This window comes from Pseudophryne corroboree, chromosome 3 (assembly GCF_028390025.1).
Source record: "Pseudophryne corroboree isolate aPseCor3 chromosome 3, aPseCor3.hap2, whole genome shotgun sequence".
Taxonomy (NCBI): Eukaryota; Metazoa; Chordata; class Amphibia; order Anura; family Myobatrachidae; genus Pseudophryne; species Pseudophryne corroboree.
The window spans coordinates 216,803,446-216,825,060 of NC_086446.1; the positions used below are offsets into that span (position 1 = coordinate 216,803,446).

A 21,615-nucleotide genomic window follows, 5' to 3' on the forward strand; every position below is an offset into this window, starting at 1 on the left:
CCAAAATCTTGGAGGCAGGAATGGGGGGAAATAACCGGTTGACAGGAGAGGTGGAGTGTATTTGAGGAGTGAAGAGGGTGGGTGGGAGTGTAAAGTTAGATAAGGTCATATATGTAAATATGAGTGGAAATTTGTGTAAGAAGCTTGAATTGGATTTGCAGGGGGAAGTGGAGCAAGTATAGTTCTTGTAAGAGAGGAGAGGTGCACATAGTACGTTTAGAGAGGAAGATGAGCCACTCATCAGCATTAAGGATAGATTGGAGTGGAGAGAGGTGTTTGTCAGGAAAGGCTAGAGATGAGGATATTACAGTAGTCCAATCTGGAATAGACCAGTGAGTGGATGAGGGTCTAAATAGCATCCTGGTTAAGAAAGGATCTGATCCTGGAAATATTTTTGAGATGGAAATGGCAGGACTGTGAGAGGTACTGAATTTGTGGAAGGAATCAAGGATAACTCCAAGTCAACACAGTTGAAGGCTAGAGGAGATAGTTGTTCCATTAATAGATGGTGAAATTGTAGGAGGTGAGGTAATTTAGGAGGGTGGAAAGATAATCAGTTCAGTCTTAGACATTTTGAGTTTAAGAAAACATTGTGACATCTAAGAAGTGATAGCAGAGAGACAGTTGGAGATATGAGTGATTAGAGAAGGAGAGAGGTCAGGGGAGTAAAGGTAGATTTGAGTATCATCAGCATAGAGGTGATATGGAAGTCAAAAGAGTGAATGAGCTCACCTAAAGAGGACATATAGTATAGTGAGAGAAAGGAGAGGACCAAGAACAGAGCCTTGGGGAACACCTACTGTCACTGCCAGATTAAGGGGATGATGCAAGGCACACTGTACCCCGGGCCCCCCTTTGTCAGCCCCCCCTGCCAAAGCACACTGATATCACTAGCTTTCCCTCTTAATGCGAGAGCCATAATGTGAGCATGACAGTATGCAGTGCAGGCAGAGACACAGGAATATGTTTCATTAGCTACCAATAGAGCTTTCTGACCAGAGGAGAGATAGGAGGGTGGAGAGAGCTGTAAATGACACAGGGGTCCCAGCTTCTCCTCCTCACTGCCTGGGTGTCTGAGTATCGTGTAAACTATTATGCAATTAAACCATTTTGGTCTAGAGATAGAGACCCACACACACAGAGTTTCCTCTTAAGTCCTGTCCCAGTGTGTAAGTAGTACAGAGGCTGATGCTATATTTGCATGTGACAAGATAAATTATATTATATTTCTATATGCATTTTAAAGTTGTTTAAGTTATCTTTGTTCCACTACAAGAAAATTTTATAAAATAGTTTTCTTTCATTTAGGTGGAGCTACTGTATAAAACAGTACCCAGGCATTCTTAAACTATAACTTTAAAACTAAAATACACCTTTGGTATACATTTAATATACACAATCTATACCTCCCACCCATTCCAGGAGGAATAAAATGCTTTTTACCTTGACTTCCTCTTCCTTCTTAATTTATGATTGCAAATACCTGTGATGAAATACCTTTCTTATCAATGAAATAGTTCAACACATGTGACATCAATCATATATTAAGGGGGAAGTCCAGGTAGAGAGCATTTTGTTGCTCCTGAAATGTGACATGTTGGGAGGTATGCACAATCTAATATACATCCCCTAACTTCTACCAGGGCCCCCCTGTCTTGAGAGCCCTGGGCATCCCCAAGGCTTAATCCGGCCCTGCCTACTGTTAGTGGAAGTGGGGAGGAGGTAGAGTCAGAGAAGGAGCAGCCAGAGAGGTAGGATGATAGCCAGGAGAGAGCAGTATTGCACAGACCAATGGAGTGAAGGATTTGCAGGAGGAGAGGAAGGTCCACAGTGTCGAAAGCAGCAGAGGGGTCAAGGAGAATATACAGAGAGTAGTATCCCTTGGATTTGGCAGCATGGATATCATTGCAGACTTTCATGAGGGCAAATTTAGTGGAGTGGAGGGACAAAAGCAAGACTGAAATGGGTCAAGCAGGGAGTGGGAGGAAAAAAAATGAAGTAAGGCAGTTTTAGACAATTTGCTTGTGGAGTTTGGAGGAAGATGGGAGGAGAAAGATGGATCAAGGGTAGTTTTTTTTACAATAGCTGAGACAAGGGCATGCTTGAAGGAAGAGGTGTCAGTGCATAATAATAGATAAATATTGATATGGACAAAATGAGAGCCGGCAGAAGGTGAGTGAGGTAATGGAGGAGGTGGAAGGGTATAGTGTCTATTTAGGAGGTAGTTGTGGAGGACCGGATGAGGGCCACTACTTCATCTCCAGATACAGGCTAAAAAGAAGTCAGGATTAGTGAGATGGATGTTGAGGGGTGGTCAAGAAAAGGAGGGGAAAGGTTGTTGAGGGTCTGTTGGGATGTAATGTGTTAATGTATGGAGTCAATTTTGTATGTGAAGTAGGTGGCAAAGTCAAGGGCAGAGTGTGAGGAAGGGAGTTGAGGTGGTGGATAACAGAGGAGAGAGTTGACGGTGGCAAAGAGATGTAGGGGGTTCAAAGATTGGGAGGAGATGAGGTTCTTGAAGATTAGTATGACCGTTTAGAGATGGAAAGGGAAGTACTGTAGAATATGATATAACTTTAACCAAACATTGCTGATGTCATTTATTTCACATATATATATTAAACCAGAACTGATGCTGTATAAATAAAAGGATGGTTTGTAATAGTGTTACAAATTTATTAATACATAGTTATAAAAATATATAGAAAGTATATAAAAGTCAACACAAGGCTATAGCTATTGAATAATAGCAATCCAAACACACAATTGTTCATGCCACTGGATTAGAAATCTCATTTCATTACCATCCACTGGACTAGGACCTTACTCCGGATGTTAGCCGAGTAAGTTCATACGATGTAGCAAGATATAGCAGACCTTGTTATAGCAGTCCAAACAGTCTCTTATCCAGCAGTACAGCTGTAATGAAGGCTGGGAGTTGGTCCTTTTCAATACAAATCTTGCTAATAGAAGTCCAAGGAGATAGTATAGGTCCAAGCAGTATCCAGGGTGATAAGTTCAGCAATCCATGTGACACTAGTGTGGCAAGGTGCAGGCTTAATGCATTTCGCTGGGCTAAGCACTCCCAGCTTCTTCAGAAGCAAGTGTCAATGTGGCACCAGGGCACCATTTTTATACCTGGGTAATGACATGATCCATTACACCTGTGCTGAGTCTCTACAGAAAATCACAAACCATCCATTAAAATCAAGATGAGGTACCAGAAAGGCAATTCTACTAAATTATAAAATAATTTATTGTAATTCATAGTATATATTAATAAAAAAATGACAGAAATAAATTCACTCTGTATCCGTTTATTAAAGTATACCTAATGGTCATGTGATCAGGTTATGATCACGTGGCATTAGACAGCCAATAATCTCCTCTTACGGAGATTGTTCACTATTGGTTAACTTATGGTCACATGATCATTGTTAAATTGTGTGATCAAAAGTCTCCTAGCCTTGCTGTATCACTGCGTTGCTATGGCTCTATAGTACTTCTGTGCATGTGATCATAAACTGACCAATCATCTGCGATATTAGATGTAGTATATCGTGGTGTTGATTCCCTTGTTCCCAAAACACTGTGATGTCATAATAATGGACTCTAAGACACATGGTGTGGTGAACCAATCTAATGTCTCACTATACAGTTGGCAAGCAAAGTATGAATATATCACATGTATGAGAAATATATAGACATGTATAAATTATTTATTTAATCTGTTCCATAGCTTGAATGTTAATTAATGAACCAATATTGATAAAAATATTTATATATGTATACACATTTGAACCAATAATAATAGATTCTTCAAAGAGAAAGGAGAATGGACAAGAATAAAGCTAGAGGAGAAATGACAATATTGAGACAATATGGTAAGTATATTCTACTAATAATCCATAGAGCACGACTAATAAGACCGAGTTGGGCTCTATGGTCTCATTTAAACCATTAGCATGTAGAGAGTTAAATTTGAGCATCCAGTAAGCTTGTCTACTGCACAACTTGTTAAACCTATCAACACCTCTGCAGGTGGAAGAGATAAATAGTAAAATAATGGATAAACTAGAGGGATCTCTATATATTTACCAAGACATTTTAGGGTTAAAGTGTCTTGGGATACTACTGTATACATTAGACACTTATTGATTATATTATGTAGATGCTCCATAAAACTGGTTTGTAAAGTTCTTGTGGTGCATCCTTCATAATGTAGTCCACATCAACATGTAAGCAGATAAACTACAAATTTGAAATCACGGTTTGCAAATGTTTTCAGCTGGCACCACATGCGTATATAAAAACACAATATGAATAGTCACTATTGACAACTGAAAACACTCCCTTAGCAATATAGGGTGTCATCTAGCCCCTAAGTATTTAGCATGGGTGAGATGCTACTTAGATAGAGATATGGGTAGGGGAATAGGGGTAACAGTGACCAACAGTGTTTTAAATAGTACTATCTAAAGAAGAAAGCTAAAATCTGGATAATATAAAAAATGGATGTGCAAAAGGAGGTGGAACCACTTTTAGGTAAAAAGTATGACATCAATTTTATCCTAAAAATAAATAAAAAGCAATAATTTAAAACACCATTGGCCGCTGCTACCCCTATTCTCCTACAGATATATATATATATATATATATATATATTCTTTGGTGCCGTGGTGCTGCTGCCCCTTTCAGGAGTTCGTTTTGGTTTTAAGGTATGCTATGTCATGGAAAATTTTGAGGGTTCCACATAGACACATGATACCTAGGAAGTGAGTTGTTTATTAGGGTTTAATTACCCATATTATCACTTGATTTTTTCACTTTCCTTGTTTGGTTAAAATTACACTACTTAACCACAAGGTGGCATTTATAGCTTTTTATATATATTAAGCACTTTTTTATGCATGCAAGCATTGAGTCACTTTATATTACACAGTGCACTTTATTTATACTCCCTCCTCATCCTCTACCCATGTGAAACATCTTATGACGGTTGAGTCAGTGTGGAGTGAGGAGAATACGAGGAGGCTTTACTGGAAAAAGACACTGCTACAAGTTCATATTCATAATATATCTGGTATATATATGTCACATTGGAGAATAACTACACTATAATTTGCATAAACACTGAAGGCGCAGCCGGTTTACCACCAAATAATATTTTTTTAACTGTCTTATTGGAAATTAGACAACCTTGAAATCCGGCTGCTGCCACTGAATATATCTGGAGTGTTTATGTAATACTACGTCACACGCTTATATTATCCATTTTTTTTACATTGATTTACAGTATTGATTCATTGAATTGTATAAGGATGCTATATATATATATATATATATATATATATATAAATGTATTATTTAGTTTATTTTTTTAGATAATAAGGCTACAAAACCTTTTATGGGATATGAGAGCTGGTATAAGGAAGTGGGTGCACTTTTCACTCATTAAATGGAGGATAAGTCCTCTTATTGCTAATACTGGTATTCATATTTCAAGCCTATATATTTTGATATTTGCTGTTAATGTTTGCAGAAAGAAAGACTTGCTGTTATTACCAAAGATGATCTTGAGCTTTTCTTATTAGTACAAAATCTTAAATAGCACACAAACATCCATACAAATTGGATGTTTTTCATAAATCTGTTGTCCAGATATACAAATGGTTAGTGGAAATGGACAGTAAACAGAACTCTAAGCATTTTACATTGCCAACTTTAACTGCATTTATTCCTGGCTCAAGCTGGATTCATCACTGAAAATTACTGCATTACTGACAATGGCTGTGACACCAACATAAAACATTTGTGCTGTTAAAAATACATAAAATATCAGCATTCCATTCAAATAAAATATCTGCTTTATGGCATCTTGTATTGTCACCCGCTGAAGTCAGTTGGTTAGATTTATTGCACGGCAAGATCTTCAAGGTTCTGACTAGCTGACTGTGCTCAACCTAGTAAATGCAAGACCCCATTTGTTATATTCTGCCTTACTGTAGTGAAGAAAATACATTGTCAGTGATCATTAATGATGACTGCAAGTTGTACAGGCTGATAAACAAGCCAGCTGGATGGAAAGCTGGGATCCAGATGCTACAGTAGAATGTTATTGTTCATTTAATAGTGCAACTGGGTTATATTCTTGCCAATTCTAACAGTACCACTGAAGTACAGGAAGGGTCAGCGCAATCATTAATGCTAAACCAAAGCCAACAGTTGTAATACAGTGAATGCAAGTAGTGTTTCTGCTTCAAACATTCAATTACACAGACTGTAAGATTTCTTTATGTTTTAATTATTGAAGAGCTTGTTTTTAATCTAACATTGATCTAGCTGTATACCTCAGCATATGTGCTCTTTTAAACTTCTCTATCACTGAAATTCCAAATGCATAAAGACATTTTTTAAGCATAGCTAAATAGAAAACATTACATGTTTATTATATGTCAATTTATACTTGCGTGTGGGTGGGCATGTAAATATGTGCTAAACAGTATCCTTGCACTTTATGTGTACAGCACATTATTCAGTTTAAATTACATTGTATCAGGAATAGTAAAAGCATGTTGACTCTGGCCCTGATACTTCCGATCAATTGTCTACATTTACATATATGTCTACTGACTCCTCTCATATAGGGGGAGATGTACTAAGCCTGAAAAGTGATAAATATCACTGTGATAAAGTACCAGCCAATCGGCTCCTAACTGCCATGTCACAGGCTGTGTATGAAAAATGACAGTTAAGAGCCGATTGGCTGGTACTTTATCACAGTGATATTTATCACTTTTCAAGCTTAGTACATCTGGCCTATAGATAAACCTACTGTGGGAAATATTAGTAATTCCGAAATCCTGTATTTCCTTAAAACTCTCCCTATGAAAACAGACTTTGTAAAATGGATTGAGGAGCAACTGAGCCACTTTATAAAAAAAATATCTTTCTGCTGAATTAGCAATTTTACACTGACTTCCTCTACCCCAATCTCATTGCCTCATTCTATAGTTTCAAGATCTCTCACTAAACAATTTTATTTCAAAGCCATTGGCCCTCATTCCGAGTTGTTCGCTGGCTAGCTGCTTTTAGCAGCATTGCAAACGCTAGGCCACCGCCCTCTGGGAGTGTATCTTAGCTTAGCAGAATTGTGAACAAAAGAGTAGCAGAATTGCTACTAAAAATTTTCATACAGTTTCTGAGTAGCTCCAGACCTACTCCTAGATTGCAATCACCTCAGTCCGTTTAGTTCCTGGTTTGACGTAACAAACACGCCCTGTGTTCGGCCAGCCACTCCCCGTTTCTCCAGCCACTCCTGCGTTTTTCCCTGGCATGCCTGCGTTTTTTAGCACACTCCCGGAAAACGCTCAGTTACCTCCCAGAAACGCCCCTTTCCTGTCAATCACTCACCGATCAGCATTGCAACTGAAAAGCGCCGCACAAACACCAGCAAATATACTAAGATTTGTGTTAAATAACTTAGTGCATGCGCTCTGCGTACCATGCGCATGCACATTTTCCACCTAATCGCTGCGTTGCGAAAAATGGCAACGAGCGAACAACTTGGAATGACCACCATTATCTCTTCCCAGGTCTCAAATCCCTGCCCCCTCTTACCTTCAACTCCTTTCTACACCCCTTCCACATTTATTATTTCTGCCACCTATTTCACTACTTAATTTTATCAAATCCACCGTGACACTCTCATCACTTTAGGGGCACCCTCTCTCTCCACCTACTCCCCTACTAGAATCACCAAACTCGTTTATTTTCATCCCAGTCTCCAGGGCACAAATATATGCTATACTCTCCTCATTCTACTTGTCCCCTTAAGCCCATTCTCTCTGACCTCCTCTGTACCCTCCATCTTGAAGATCTCACTCACTAAACAATCTTATTTCAAAGCTATTATCTAATCCCAGGTCACCAATCCTTGCCACCTCTTACTTTCCTTCAACTCCTCATAATACATGCCAGGTCAACTCATTTATCACCTCTCGCACCTTGCATTAATCATTTAAGCATGCCCTGGTCTCCCCATTTTTTATGTCTTTCTTGGTGCCTGCTCCCTTCACCATCTACAACCACATCTCGCTTTCCCCTGTGCCACCAAGTGGTGTACAACTGCTTCATCTCCTTTCTCTACAACCTTTCCTATCTATGCCCACTTCAGTCTGGCTTTTGGTCTCTTCATTACACTGAAACTGCCCTTAAAAATAGCACTAAATAAGGCAACATCATATCAAGTCCAAATTACATTTCAGTACATTATGCTTCTATGCCTTGACCTCACAGCAGCACAACTGACCACCCCCTCCTACTCCAAACACTCTACTCCATTGGGCTTCATAACTCCTTATTTGACTCCTACTTGTCCAATCACCCCTTCTTCATATTTACACCCCTACACCTCACTTACACTTCTATTTCCCATAAGGGTCCAACAAGATTCTCATTGGTTCCCCACTCTTCTCCATCTACATATCTTGTTCTGGCAAGCTTATCATATATTTTGGACTTTGGTACCATTTATATGCTGATGTTATCCAAATGTACCTATATTTTCTGGATCTCTTTCCTTCTGTACTCTCCAGCATCACCACCTGTCAGCCTTCTTGGTTAGCTAAATGCTTTCTAAAATGCCAAATTTCAAAAACTAAAGTCATTAACCTGAACCAAGGCCCCCTTCTACTCACATCCCCTCTCTGTTTACAACATCTCACTCTCCCTTATTCCCCAATTTACAGTAGGTGTCATCCTTGCCTCTTTCTACTCCTTCTCTTATATCCCCCAATTCCTTTCACAATCCTGCAGTTTCCATATCCACTATACTTATAGAATAAAGCATTTCATCACCCTGGAATCTACTAAATATCTCATTCATGATCATACCCTCATAATTTCCCTCTTTGATTGCTGTATCTGCTCCTCTCTGTCTTTCCCAACTTCATTTCCTCACACATTCCATCTTGCTTTCTTCTCATGTCTAAATATTGCAACTTTACTGTATCTCCTACCAGATCACAATGTCTCATTCTCTGGAATAGCCTTCTTCACTCCATAAACTTTAATCTAGCCTGCCAGCTATAAAGCATGCCCTTAAAATTGATTTATTTCAATTAGCTTACCACCTTTCCACCTAATGATGCAGTTTCTGTTCTTTTTCCAATTGTTTCATAAAGACTAAGCTCAAATGAGCAGGGCCTTCTGCCCTTTATCTTCTCTACACAGTTATGCTAACTGCTAAATGTAATGATGTATCTATGTGCATTTATATGCGGTCTGTATTAGTATGTGCTTATGTATTCTGTTGGCATCTCATAAATGAAAGATTATGTTAATACGGTATGTATATTTCATATATCATGTAGCTCAAAAAGTAGTTGTCTATGAAATTTGGTACTTTAACATTTGTGGAAATATATCACTCATATAGAATTTAGGAAATATACTACAAACCAGTGAAGTTAAATTGCATATTATAGGTCACCTCAGTCTGCACCATCCAGCCTCCACTCTGTTCTGACCCACTCTCCTCTCTGCTTGCTGCTCTGTCCTACCAAAACCCTACTCTGTCCTCACCCACATCACTCTCTGTATGCATCTCTGTCCACTTCTCTGTCCAATTTAGGCCCTCGCTCTATCCATCCCCTATTACCCCATTAGCATCAGTCCTACTGGTCCTCATTCTATTCAGCAAGGCCTATCCGGTCTTTCTAGCAGCCGGAGCTGTTGGGTGCACACCCCAGCTTCTACTGTGCATTCATATAGGAGATGGGGCAGACCATAGCAGATTATTATATACTTAAGAGCGGTGTGTAGTTATGAGGAGTGCCTAATAATAATGGGAGGGACATTGTCAACCTGTTTATACTGAATTGCTTGTGTCCCAATATATTGTTTTGGTCAAAATTAATAAACTGGATCCAGCACAGATTTTGATCAGTACTACATTTCAGCTAGGTGGATTATTTTAATCTTTTACCACATCTGCTGCAAATCAATCTTACATTTTCTGTTTTAGTGAAACATTTTACCAGCATGTACATTTTTTCACTATGTGCTTTCAAATGCCTACAAGTAGTTTCAATATACAGATGTACCCATGCTCATTCAGCCCGCAAAAAATGAGCCTGGGGACTTCTGTAGGTTTTGTACTGTTTATGCAAACCTTTGCTGAATCCCACATTCTTAGTGTTGAACGTGCATGTAATTGATGTAGCAAGAATGACATAAGAGATTTCTGGAATATATAACCAAGTGTGTTACTGTATACAGTATGTGTCAGTTTCTGGTAGCGAGGAGGACTCAGATATCAATTTAGTCTTAAAAGAATATTGGTCTGAAATGCTCTGGAACAGATATTCAATATTGCTTAGTGCATGGGTACTGTATGTCCAACCTTTGGAGTTCTAGAGCTCCAAACATCTACAATCTGTAAATCTACCAAGATGGATATGAGGGAGTTTGCGGCTATTTAGTTTTTTTTAATGAGGGAGCAATAACTGTATAAGAATCACCAACACATAATGTGCAATGTAAATGGAACAACTGGGTCTTCTGCCACAAATTCCAAAGAAGTATCTTATTATAAAGACAGAGGAGGGATATACAGTGCCTTGCTAAAGTATTCACCCGCCCCCCTTTTGCATTTTTCATGTTTTGTTGCCTCACAACCTAGAATTAAAATGGAAAATTTGAAGGTTTGCATCATTTCATTAAAAGAATATGCCTAATGCTTTGAAGATGTTTGTTTTTTTATTGTGACGCAAACAACAAATAGGACAAAATAACAGAAAACTTCAGCATGCATAACTATTCACCCCCATAAAGTCAGTACTTTGTAGAGCCACCTTTTGTGGAAATTATAGCTGCAAGTCGCTTTGGATAAGTCTCTATGGGGTACATTTACTAAGCAGTGATAAGAGCGGAGAAGTGAGCCAGTGGAGAAATTTCCCCATCAACCAATCAGCAGCTCTGTAATATTGTACAGTATGCAAATTATCGATGTTACTTCAGTGCTGATTGGTTGCCATGGGCACTTCTCCACTGGCTCACTTCTCCGTTCTTATCACTGCTTAGTAAATGTACCCCTATGAGCTTACCACGTCTTGCCACTGGGATTCTTGCCCATTCCTCAAGGCAGAACTGTTCCAGCTCCTTCATGTTGGATGGTTTCCGCTTGTGAACAGCAATATTCAAGTATGACCACAGATTCTCAATTGAGATCTGGGCTTTGACTACTAGGCCATTCCAACACATTTAAATGTTTCCCCTTAAACCTCTCGAGTGTTGCTTCAGCAGTATGCTTTGGGTCATTGTCCTGCTGGAAGGTGAACCTCCATCCTAGTCTCAAATCACAGGCAGACTGAAACAAGTTTTTCTCAATAATATCCCTGTATTTAGCACCATCCATCTTTCCCTTAACTCGAAACAGTTTCCCAGTCGCTGCTGCTGAAAAACATCCCTACAGCATTAGGCTGATACCACCATGTTTCAATGTGGGAATGGTGTTCTTGCGGTGATGGGATGTGTCGGGTTTGCACCATAGTGTTTTCCTTGGTGGCCAAAAAGTAAAATTTTAGTCTCATCTGACCAGAGCACCTTCCTCCATATATTTGGGGAGTCATCCACATGCCTTTTGGCAAACTCAAAATGTGCCTTCTTATTTTTAACACTAAGTAATGTTTTTTTTTTCTGGCCAATCTTCCATAAAGCCCAGCTTTATGGAGTGTATGGCTTATTTTGGTCACATGTGCAAATACACCAGTCTCTGCTGTGGAACTCTGCAGCTCCTTCAGGGTTACCTTTGGTCTCTGTGCTGCATCTCTGATTAATGCCCTCCTTTCCCGGTCTGTGAGTTTTAGTGGCCGGCCCTCTCTTGGTGGGTTTGTTATGGTACCATGTTCTTTCCATTTGAAGATGATGGGTTTGATTGTGCTCCGGGGGATCATCAAAGATTTGGATATTTTCTTTAGAACCCAACCCTGACTTGTACTTCAGAACAACTTTGTCTCTGACTTGTATGGAGAGCTCCTTGGTCTTCATGGTGTGATACTGTACCTCTTGGTTAGTGGTGTTGCAGCCTCTGGAGCCTTTCATAAAAGGTGTGTTTATACTAACAGATCATGTGATACTTAGATTGCACACAGGTGGACTTGATTTCACAAATTTTGTGACTTCTGAAGGCAATTGGTTGCACCAGAGCTTTTGAGGGGCTTCATAGCAAAGGGAGTGAATACATATGCACATGCCTATTTTCAGATTTTTATTTATAAAAAATCTTTTTTATATGAATTTTTCTCATTTCACTTCATCAACTTAGACTATTTTGTGCAGATCCATCACATAAAATTCAGATAAAAATTTTTTTAAATTACAAGTTGTAATGTAACAAAAAATATAAAAAGCCAAAGGGGTGAATACTTTAGCAAGGCACTGTAAATAGCACATTTAAAAGAATTCATGCTACCCCTCTTGGTGTGTAAGAACCTAAGTCAACTTATATGGCAGAGATTTCTTAATCATTATTATTTATAGACATTCCTCTAGCAAAATTGGAGTATAGAGAGATAATTATATTTAGCTTACCCCTGGCTGTTTAAAAGCCCCAACAGTATTTTCAAAAAATGTAACTTTTAATTGACAAGTGAAATGTAAAATCCAACCAGTAAAAATGTTATCAGGGCCATCTTAACGTATTGGCTCAATGGACAGCTGCCCAGGGATCCATAATTTTAGGGCTTTCAATCAGGGGCTGGCTGGGCTAGGGAGCAGATTCATCTGAAGATTCTTGGGAAGCAGGTAGAGAATGCTGCCTGGCATCTATAATTGTGAATTACAGAAAATCAGTGCGGCAAAGCAGCATTTTCTACCTGTCTCCCAGACTGCATCCAGACAGTAAATGGCTGCCAGCATGCTGATTGGTGGATGTCTGGAGCTAAACATCGATCAAAGTGCAGCATTCTCTACTTGCTTCCCAGCCTGCAGCCAGATAGTGATGGCTGTCAGCATGCTGATTGGTGGATGACTGGAGCTATCCACCAATTAGAGTGCTCACAGCCATTCACCATGTGGAAGCATGTTGAGAGGAACCACAAGTGGATCAAGTCACAATGGCAGTTCTTACCTGGTTGGAGGAGGGGGCTGCCACTGGCCATGCTTCCTGGTCCCTGCCATCTTCTCACTGCCACCTGCTCCTGCTACCGGCAGGGTCCCAGCACCTGCGCAATGTAGCTGACAGGTGCCTATTCTGGCTCATGTGCGGTAGTGTTGCCGATACTGTGCATGTGCAAAACCCGGGGTTCTAAGGATTGCATCGGCTGCAGCCCATAGAAGCTGACTTTGGCTGAAAGGCAAGTAGTGGCTTCCTACAGGAAGCCAGCTCTCTGCTAATCACAGCCCAGCCTGGCAGTCCCAGAGGGAGGAAACACCTCCCAATGGGACTGCCTGACCTGTGGGTGACTGGCAGGTCGGACTTCTAATAGAAAGTCACTGCCAGTCACAGTGTTGCCAGTGCAGTCTCATAGACAGACTGCATCTGACTTACTGAGCTGAGGTGGCAGATTTTACTGGGGGCTGCAGTCCTGCAGCCCAAACTATAGGTAAAATCTGCCACTAGTAAGTTAGGATTTTTTTAGTACTTATTCCTGTGAATGTGTGGGTAGCGACCCCAATGCATTGCTTTGCCCAGGGGCTACAATGCTGTTAAGATGGACCTGAGTGGTATTTTATTTTTTATTTTTAATCAAATATCATGAGACTAGCACAGTAAAGCAAATATCTACATGCATATACTTCAGGCATTTGACTGCACAAACTACAGTATATAAATGTTCTAGGAGCTATTTTTTAGGCAGACAAAGAGGAAAGTTTTTTTCTAATGGATTTGAACAAACTTAAGTTCTTAGAATTACTGTAATTTTAAAGCAGTATGTAACAGTGAACAAAAAATGTATGACAATAAATTAATTATTCACATATCCTGTCACAGAAATGCTATTGATGGAACCAAACATTAAAATGGAATGCAGAGCAAAGTTTTCTCTTTGGTGTAGTTGCAGATAAGCTTTAATTTAAATCTCATTTCATTTAAAGGTATTAAATCAGAAAAGTTCAAAATAACTAAGCAAATTCCTCGGGACAAGCAATACAAAATATCATTGTCCAAAGTTTTCAAAACCTCAATCTTAATTGGAATTACAAGTCAAACATGTAACTAGTTTGAGCTTATCTGATATAATTTAGGTATAGATCGATAATGATCAGATGACAGTATGAAGAGGTGGTCTCAAATGTACTACATTGTAAAACCAAGAACCTTTGTACAGCAAAAGGAATTCACATGACTCTGCTATATTGAAGAATTGTTTAAATTTAAATAGGTTTCACAATGAGGGAGGCAAAATAGAGTTGACCATCAGGTAATGCTTTAGATCAGCAGTATGTCTACACATACATTTTATTGTTTTTAAAACCAGCATTAGCATATTGGCCCAATCATGCCATGTCCTGGCATCCTTATTACCTCCATGTGTTCTGCTGTCTTCTAAAATTAACAAACAAATGTCCAAACTGTAGGAACAGCATTTACGATTATTTCAGAAATCAATTCAAGTAAATGGATGGGCATTTAAGAAGAATATCTAAGGCATCAAAGGTGATGATTAATAGATGGATACAGGACTGATTTGGTCGCAGCTGTCCAAAGCTTTTTTTTTTTTTTAACTGCACCAAAGCTAGTGCTGCAGTGCCCATGTGCCATGATACTGCTGCAGCTCTGAATGCAGTGGGGAAGCAGCAGTTTGATTGACAGACTGTGGCTCCCTCGGCAGAGAATATAGGGAGCATTTCACTAAACGGAGGTGTGCCGCCTTGGTTTTGTGGGAGTGCAACGCCAGTGACTGCATCTTCCGACAGAGATTTACTGGCCTCGGCAGAGATGTGGCAGCAATTCTGAGTAAACCTATGGTTACTTAGATGACTGATGTTCACCTTAATGTTTTTATGCTGCATCTTTGGATGTAGCAGCAGATCAGGGAAGCCATCAGAAGGCTTCTATTTACACAAGTCATGAAGCGTCTATTTACACAAAACATCTCCTTCAGCATTTGCATATTGTCACACAGCCGCTGGGTACAAAGACGCAGTGGCGGTGACAGTAGTATCCACCTTTTAATCAGGTCCAAAGCGTAGGATTGCTCCAAAAAAAATTGGGCTTGTATTTCCCTTAGATTTTTTTATTGCATGCACATCCAAATTCTGAGAACTCATACCAACAGCCTGTCAATCACTTAAAATGCATGACGTCAAACAAGCTGGGATAAGTTTTAAGAGCAATCAAAATATTAACTGCTGTAACTATATAAGAGAGAAAACAATACAATATTTTACATGCACAATATTTGCAAATACTGTCTTCATTGTATGTTAGTGTTTTGTTTAGAGACAGCTGCTACACAAAGGAAAAACTCTGAAAGGTTAGCTTGTTAAGAAGTTTAATTGATGGAAATGTATGTTTGCTTTATGCATGACAACATTCAGCATTGCTGTGCTCAGAATATGATTTTTTTTTCATCAGTTTGTTAGTGTTTGCTTTGCTCTGCCTTTTTAGCAATGCAAAGCAGAAGGCTCCAGAGCGCCAATTATCACATACATTTTAACAAAACAAAAAAAGTCTGTAATTACTGAATTGTGATGATATCCATAACAAATTTCTGTTATATATTTCAATTGAATAACACTGAGTCACCAAATCTGCATATCACTGAACAGGGAGACTCAAAATAAGATCACAAAGTTAATCCAGTGATTTCAATTATCCACTTGATTTACTTTATATTAATCATTCTGCATTTGGCAAACTTATTTTAAGTGCACTGGTGCTAAAAAGTGTTAAATGCTTAATCATTTTGAAAATGGGGAAGTGAATCTGCTTACACTTCTAAGCATGAAACATCTACACCTTTGAATTTGTAAGTCACAGCACAGTCCTAGTTGCTGTGTAGGGATATGCATTATTGGTGCATATTCTGTATACTTATACTATACCTCTGGCCAAAGAACCCTTTAGGATGGTGCTGTAGGTTGTCACTGCATAACTAATCTACTAATCGGGTTATTGCTTCCAATGATGCATGTCCCTAAGGTACCTTTTATATAATAAGAATAGTAGTTATGGACCTCTTTTGGTGACTCCTGCCGACAACGATTGCTGTTCCACCACAATTCCAGTGCAGCTACCAGGCAAGCAAGAAGTAATCCTATTGCTAGAATGCAGAAGACTCCAGCAAAACTGTGCAGCTTTAGTGCTTTTCCATCCGTTTGTGCATTATTATGACTGTTTAAGTCACATCGTCCCATCCGTGGCCACCACTTTTGTTTAAGAACATCTAAATAACCAGTGTCTTGAAATTCAAGAATTCTGAAAAACAAATAGAATACATTAAGTTACTGTATGAACATAAGGTGATACAACATCAGCTATATCGCTAATTGCTAATTAGTGGAGATCGCCATTGCATACACACGGAACAATATAGTTCAGTGACATCATCCCCTGTATGCCCCTAACATACAGCTCAACAATATAGTTAACATTGAGCTGTATGTTCAGTAGATCATGGATGAATGAGTACGACCTGCAGGTGCGACTTGCATATTCATCCAAACACATTGAACAATATGAACGATAGATCTTGAAAAAAAAAAGATTGTTATCGTTCATATCCTCCTATGTTGTTGCCCAGTGTGTGTATGGGGTTTAAATGGTAGAAACCAAAATATTTGTATATACCTTTGCTTATTTATACTTTATGAGCTATGGACAGCATATTAAACTAGTCTTCTACTTATAATTGCCAAGCCCTAAAACAGTACAGTTATAGTTTAAGGGTTGTAATGATAACAAGAAAGTCTTTTACAGATAGAGTAATCATACATTATCATACTAAAATCTACTGAATGATTCAGACAGATTTTGTACATAAACCAGTTATTTAATTGATAGCTTATACCATCTATTAGAGCACTGTATTGATTATGTAATACTTACTCATTGTGCTCACTTTACACTGTACATTGGAGCAGATGTATTAAGCCTGGAGAAGTGATAAAGCAGTGATAACTGCAAGGTGATAATGCACCAGCCAATCAACTCCAATATGTAAATTGACTTTTAGGAGCTGATTGGCTGGTACGTTATCACCTTCCACTTACCACTGCTTTAGCACTTCTCCAGGCTTAATACATCTGCCCCATTGTACCAGTTGATCCTACATTGTGCAATTGTGCCCAGCAGCTGTTTCACCACTAATGACACTAGTCAAATTATACACTGCTGGGTTCTGTCCTGTCAGTGTTACTGTGCATATGTGACTTTAGGTTGTGCATACTCATGGTGTAAACCAGGTGATGACATTTGCTACTTTAGTCCATCTCCAAAAACATTTAGTTTTCAAAGCTTGATACAGTAAATAGAACAAAATCAATGGTATTGTTCTCCTACTCTGCTATTAATGCAGGAGAAGTATGAGAGCATGTTTACTTAATTTAATTTTACAAATATAGAAAAATTTAATTTCTGTATGATTATAAGGACCAGAAGTATAGATTAATAGGCCTCTTAAAACTCCAAAACAAGATGATAAAAAAAATGATTGGGAAGGAAAGATACATCTACATATCTCTTTGTAGCTGTAACAAAAAAATAAAGGTAGGTTGCATAAATCATAAAATGTCAAAACCACATGTTTGAATCAGCACTGCAAACACTCAACCGTATTCAGGGGGAGATGTATTAAGTTTACTAAGGGTGGAGAATTGGACAAGAGGAGAAGCTGGCCACAGCAACCAATCAGCTTTGTGGTAGCATATATCAAGTACATTCTATAACATAAGAAAAAGCTGCTTGATTTCCATGGACAACTTTTCCACTTGTGCACTCTTTAGAAGGTTGATACATCTCCCACATAATAGAGTGGTAATCTAAGTATAAACCTTATTAAGAAAGGACAAAAAAGTATGTATCCAAACGTCCAAACATTTATTCTATAGTTATTTACTTTTTATTTCCTTGCTGCTGCAGACATGAGGGATACTCAGCCTCCAAAAACTAACAAAAAAGTTAAAAGACTGACACAGCGCACAAGAAATAAAATTAAAAACCCAATTATGTGTTATGCACACCAGTGCCAGCAGGAAAGTACTGGTGTCAGAACTGTTATGCACTCCAGTGTCTGCAGGAATGTACTGGTGTTTGAACTGTTATGCAAAACAGATGGACTCACAGACAAACTGGGGAATATGACATAACGTACACAGAAGGTGATAGGGTAACAAAATACACACAAAGTGAACAGAGAAGCCCAAAGGCTAAGGAACTGGGTATCTCCCTTGTATTAGAACTGCTAAGATGGAAAAAGCAAGATGTTGTGTTTTAATACGTAGAGTACCCGAAATGCTGTTGCTAAGGGCAACAGCAAAACCCTAAAGGGTTACCAACGGGTGTGGCAGTAAACTCCTTGGTCAGAGATGGAATGATAGACACAAGGAGAATCTCCACAATCCTAATTCTCACTTGCAGTGCACAGGTTTTAGCTTACTGCCACTAAACTGACCCCTGACACCTAGCACAGTGAGACAGGATTAGACAGGCAAGTCTTAGAATACAGCCGCAAACTTGCTAAGTTCACAGAGTAGTAACAGAACCCCAGCAAGCTAAACGACTGACTCCAGTCTTACTGCTAGGTCTGGATTGGCAGAGTGTAATACCAAATTCCCAGGCCTATTTGCAGTAAGCAACAAACAAATACAAAGCTACACAGTACTGGCTAACGTTCATGAACTGACTAACCAACAAAGATTCAGCAGCATCTGCTTACCCTGAAAAGAGGCCTTATAAAGCAGGTGCTGTCCACGCCCCACTCAGACCTCACAGACTGTGAGCACAAAAACCAGCACCGGATCCCCTGCCGTGCACAGAGCCTATAACCACTGCACAGCAAAAGACCCGAACCGGAGTATCAGCTGCGCTCAGGTTACTCCACTAGCACTTGTCTCCCGGTTGCCATGACGACGTGGCAGCACAGGGCAGGAGACCCTAACAGTACCCCCCCTCTGACGAGGGGTCAAAGAACCCCTACCACCGGGTTTATCGGGGAACTGCGAGAAGAAAGAGCGTATCAGTCTGGGGGCATGAAGATCACAACTGCGCACCCACGACCGCTCCTCCGGGCCATACCCCTTCCAGTGCACCAAAAATGACAGCCGACCCCGAACCACCTTGGAGTCAAGAATCCTTTCAACAACAAACTCCCTCTGGCCACGTATCAGAAGAGGGGAAGGTCTTCCACTGGTAGAAGGATTACTAATCGCCCGTTTTAAAAGGGAACAATGAAATGTTTTATTGATACCCAAAGAACGGGGTAGATCTAACTGAAATGCCACCGGATTGATAACCCTGGTGATCTTATAAGGGCCGATGAACCGGGGCCCTAACTTATGAGATGGCTGTCTCAACTTCAAATTCTTGGTAGACAACCAGACGAAGTCTCCTAATTTGAAGCTGCAGGGTCTTTTCCGCTTATCAAAAACCCTTTTGGTCACTAATGACACAGACACAAGGGCTTTCTTCACTTTCCGCCAAATACCTCTAAGGACCGAAACCACAGAGGAACCACCAGGCGTGGAGTCCACGGGGTCAAAAGAATTGGCCTTAGGATGATGCCCATACACACAAAGGAAGGGAGAGATCCCTGTAGCAGAGTGAGCCGCGTTGTTATAGGCAAACTCCGCCATGGACAGATGAGCAACCCAGTCAGTCTGACACTTGGAGACATAACACCTGAGGAACTGCTCCAAGGACTGGTTCACCCTTTCAGTCTGCCCATTAGACTGCGGATGGTAGCCTGACGACAAGCTGACAGAAATCTGGAGATCGGAACAAAATGCCCTCCAGAATTTGGCCACAAACTGGGATCCGCGGTCAGAGACCACATCAAGTGGCAACCCGTGGAGACGCACAACATGCAGCATAAATAATTCAGACAGGCGTCTGGCTGATGGCAGCCCAACCAGTGGAACGAAGTGTGCCATCTTCGAAAACCTGTCAACGACAACCCAGATGGCTGTCATCCCCGAGGATTTGGGCAAGTCCACCACAAAATCCATTGAAATGTGGGTCCATGGCTTAGATGGGATAGAGAGTGGATGTAATGGGCCAACAGGAACCCCTCTAGGAGTCTTATTTCGGGCACAGATGTCACATGCCCGAACCCACTGATCCACATCCTTAGCCACCGAGGGCCACCACACCGCCCTAGATAGCAACTCCCGAGTTCTGGCAATACCCAGGTGACCTGCCGACTTCTTGGCATGGAATTCCAGGAACACTCGCTGTCTTAACCTAGGAGGCACAAACAAAAGACCTACCGGAAGGTCTGGAGGAGCCTGCTCCTGTGCTCTAAGGACTAATGATAAGAGGTCCTGGGTAATGCCCACTTTAATACATGATGGGGAAACAATGGGCAACGGCTCCTCGGTGGTCTCCTGGATTGGAGCAAAACTCCGCGAGAGTGCATCAGCCTTGATGTTTTTTGACCCAGGGCGATATGTTATCAAAAAATTAAAGCGAGCAAAAAACAAAGCCCATCGTGCCTGCCTGGCATTGAGACGCTTCGCTGACTCTAAATATGCCAGATTCTTATGGTCAGTGAGAATTGAGACCACAAACTTAGCCCCCTCAAGCCAGTGTCTCCACTCCTCGAGTGCATCCTTAATAGCCAACAATTCCCGGTTACCCACGTCATAATTCATCTCGGCAGGCGAAAATTTACGGGAAAAGTAAGCACAGGGATGAAGGCGATTATCAGACACTCCCATCTGAGAAAGCACTGCCCCAATACCCATCTCAGAGGCATCCACCTCCACCACAAAAGGACGCTCTGGATCTGGGTGTCGCAGCACCTTGGCCGAAACAAATGCCCTTTTGAGACGGGCAAAAGCCGCTTTAGCCTCACAAGACCAGTGAGCAACATCCGCCCCTTTCTTAGTGAGTGCCACCAAGGGCGCCACTATAGACGAAAATCCAGCGATAAATTGTCTATAAAAATTCGCAAAGCCCGGGAAACGCTGAAGCGCCTTCAAACTAGTGGGCTGCACCCAATCCAGGACTGCCTGTACCTTGGAACCCTCCATTTGGAAACCTTCTGGGGAGATAATATATCCTAGAAATGCGATTTGCTGAACTTCAAATTCGCACTTCTCCAGCTTCGCCCCAAGCCGGTGGTCTCTGAGTTTCTGGAGGACTAAGCGTACATGCTTCCGATGTTCCTCCAGGGAATGGGAGAAGATTAGGATGTCATCTAAGTATACAACTAAGAATCTATCCAAATATTCCCTGAGCACATCATTCATGAAATCCTGGAAGACTGCCGGGGCATTACAGAGCCCAAAAGGCATCACCAAATATTCATAATGCCCTGAGTGGGTATTAAAGGCAGTCTTCCATTCATCCCCCTCTCTTATTCGGATTAGATTGTACGCACCGCGTAGGTCAATCTTAGAAAAAATGGTGGCAGTACGAAGCTGGTCAAACAAGACCGAAATGAGAGG

At 40.4% G+C, this 21,615-nt stretch overlaps 1 protein-coding gene across 2 annotated transcripts in view; it reads right to left on the bottom strand.

Moving 5' to 3' along the window:
• The window catches only part of GRID1 (glutamate ionotropic receptor delta type subunit 1), a 1,444,362-nt gene that overhangs the window by 16,922 nt on the left and 1,405,825 nt on the right, over positions 1 to 21,615 (bottom strand). The window contains exon 15 of one of the 2 annotated variants that reach the window (XM_063958815.1): positions 16,186 to 16,426. In XM_063958815.1, coding sequence (XP_063814885.1) covers positions 16,186 to 16,426 — 241 coding nt within the window. Of the gene's footprint in view, positions 1 to 16,154; positions 16,427 to 21,615 lie in introns of both variants that reach the window. The other variant, XM_063958816.1, reaches the window with a different exon arrangement.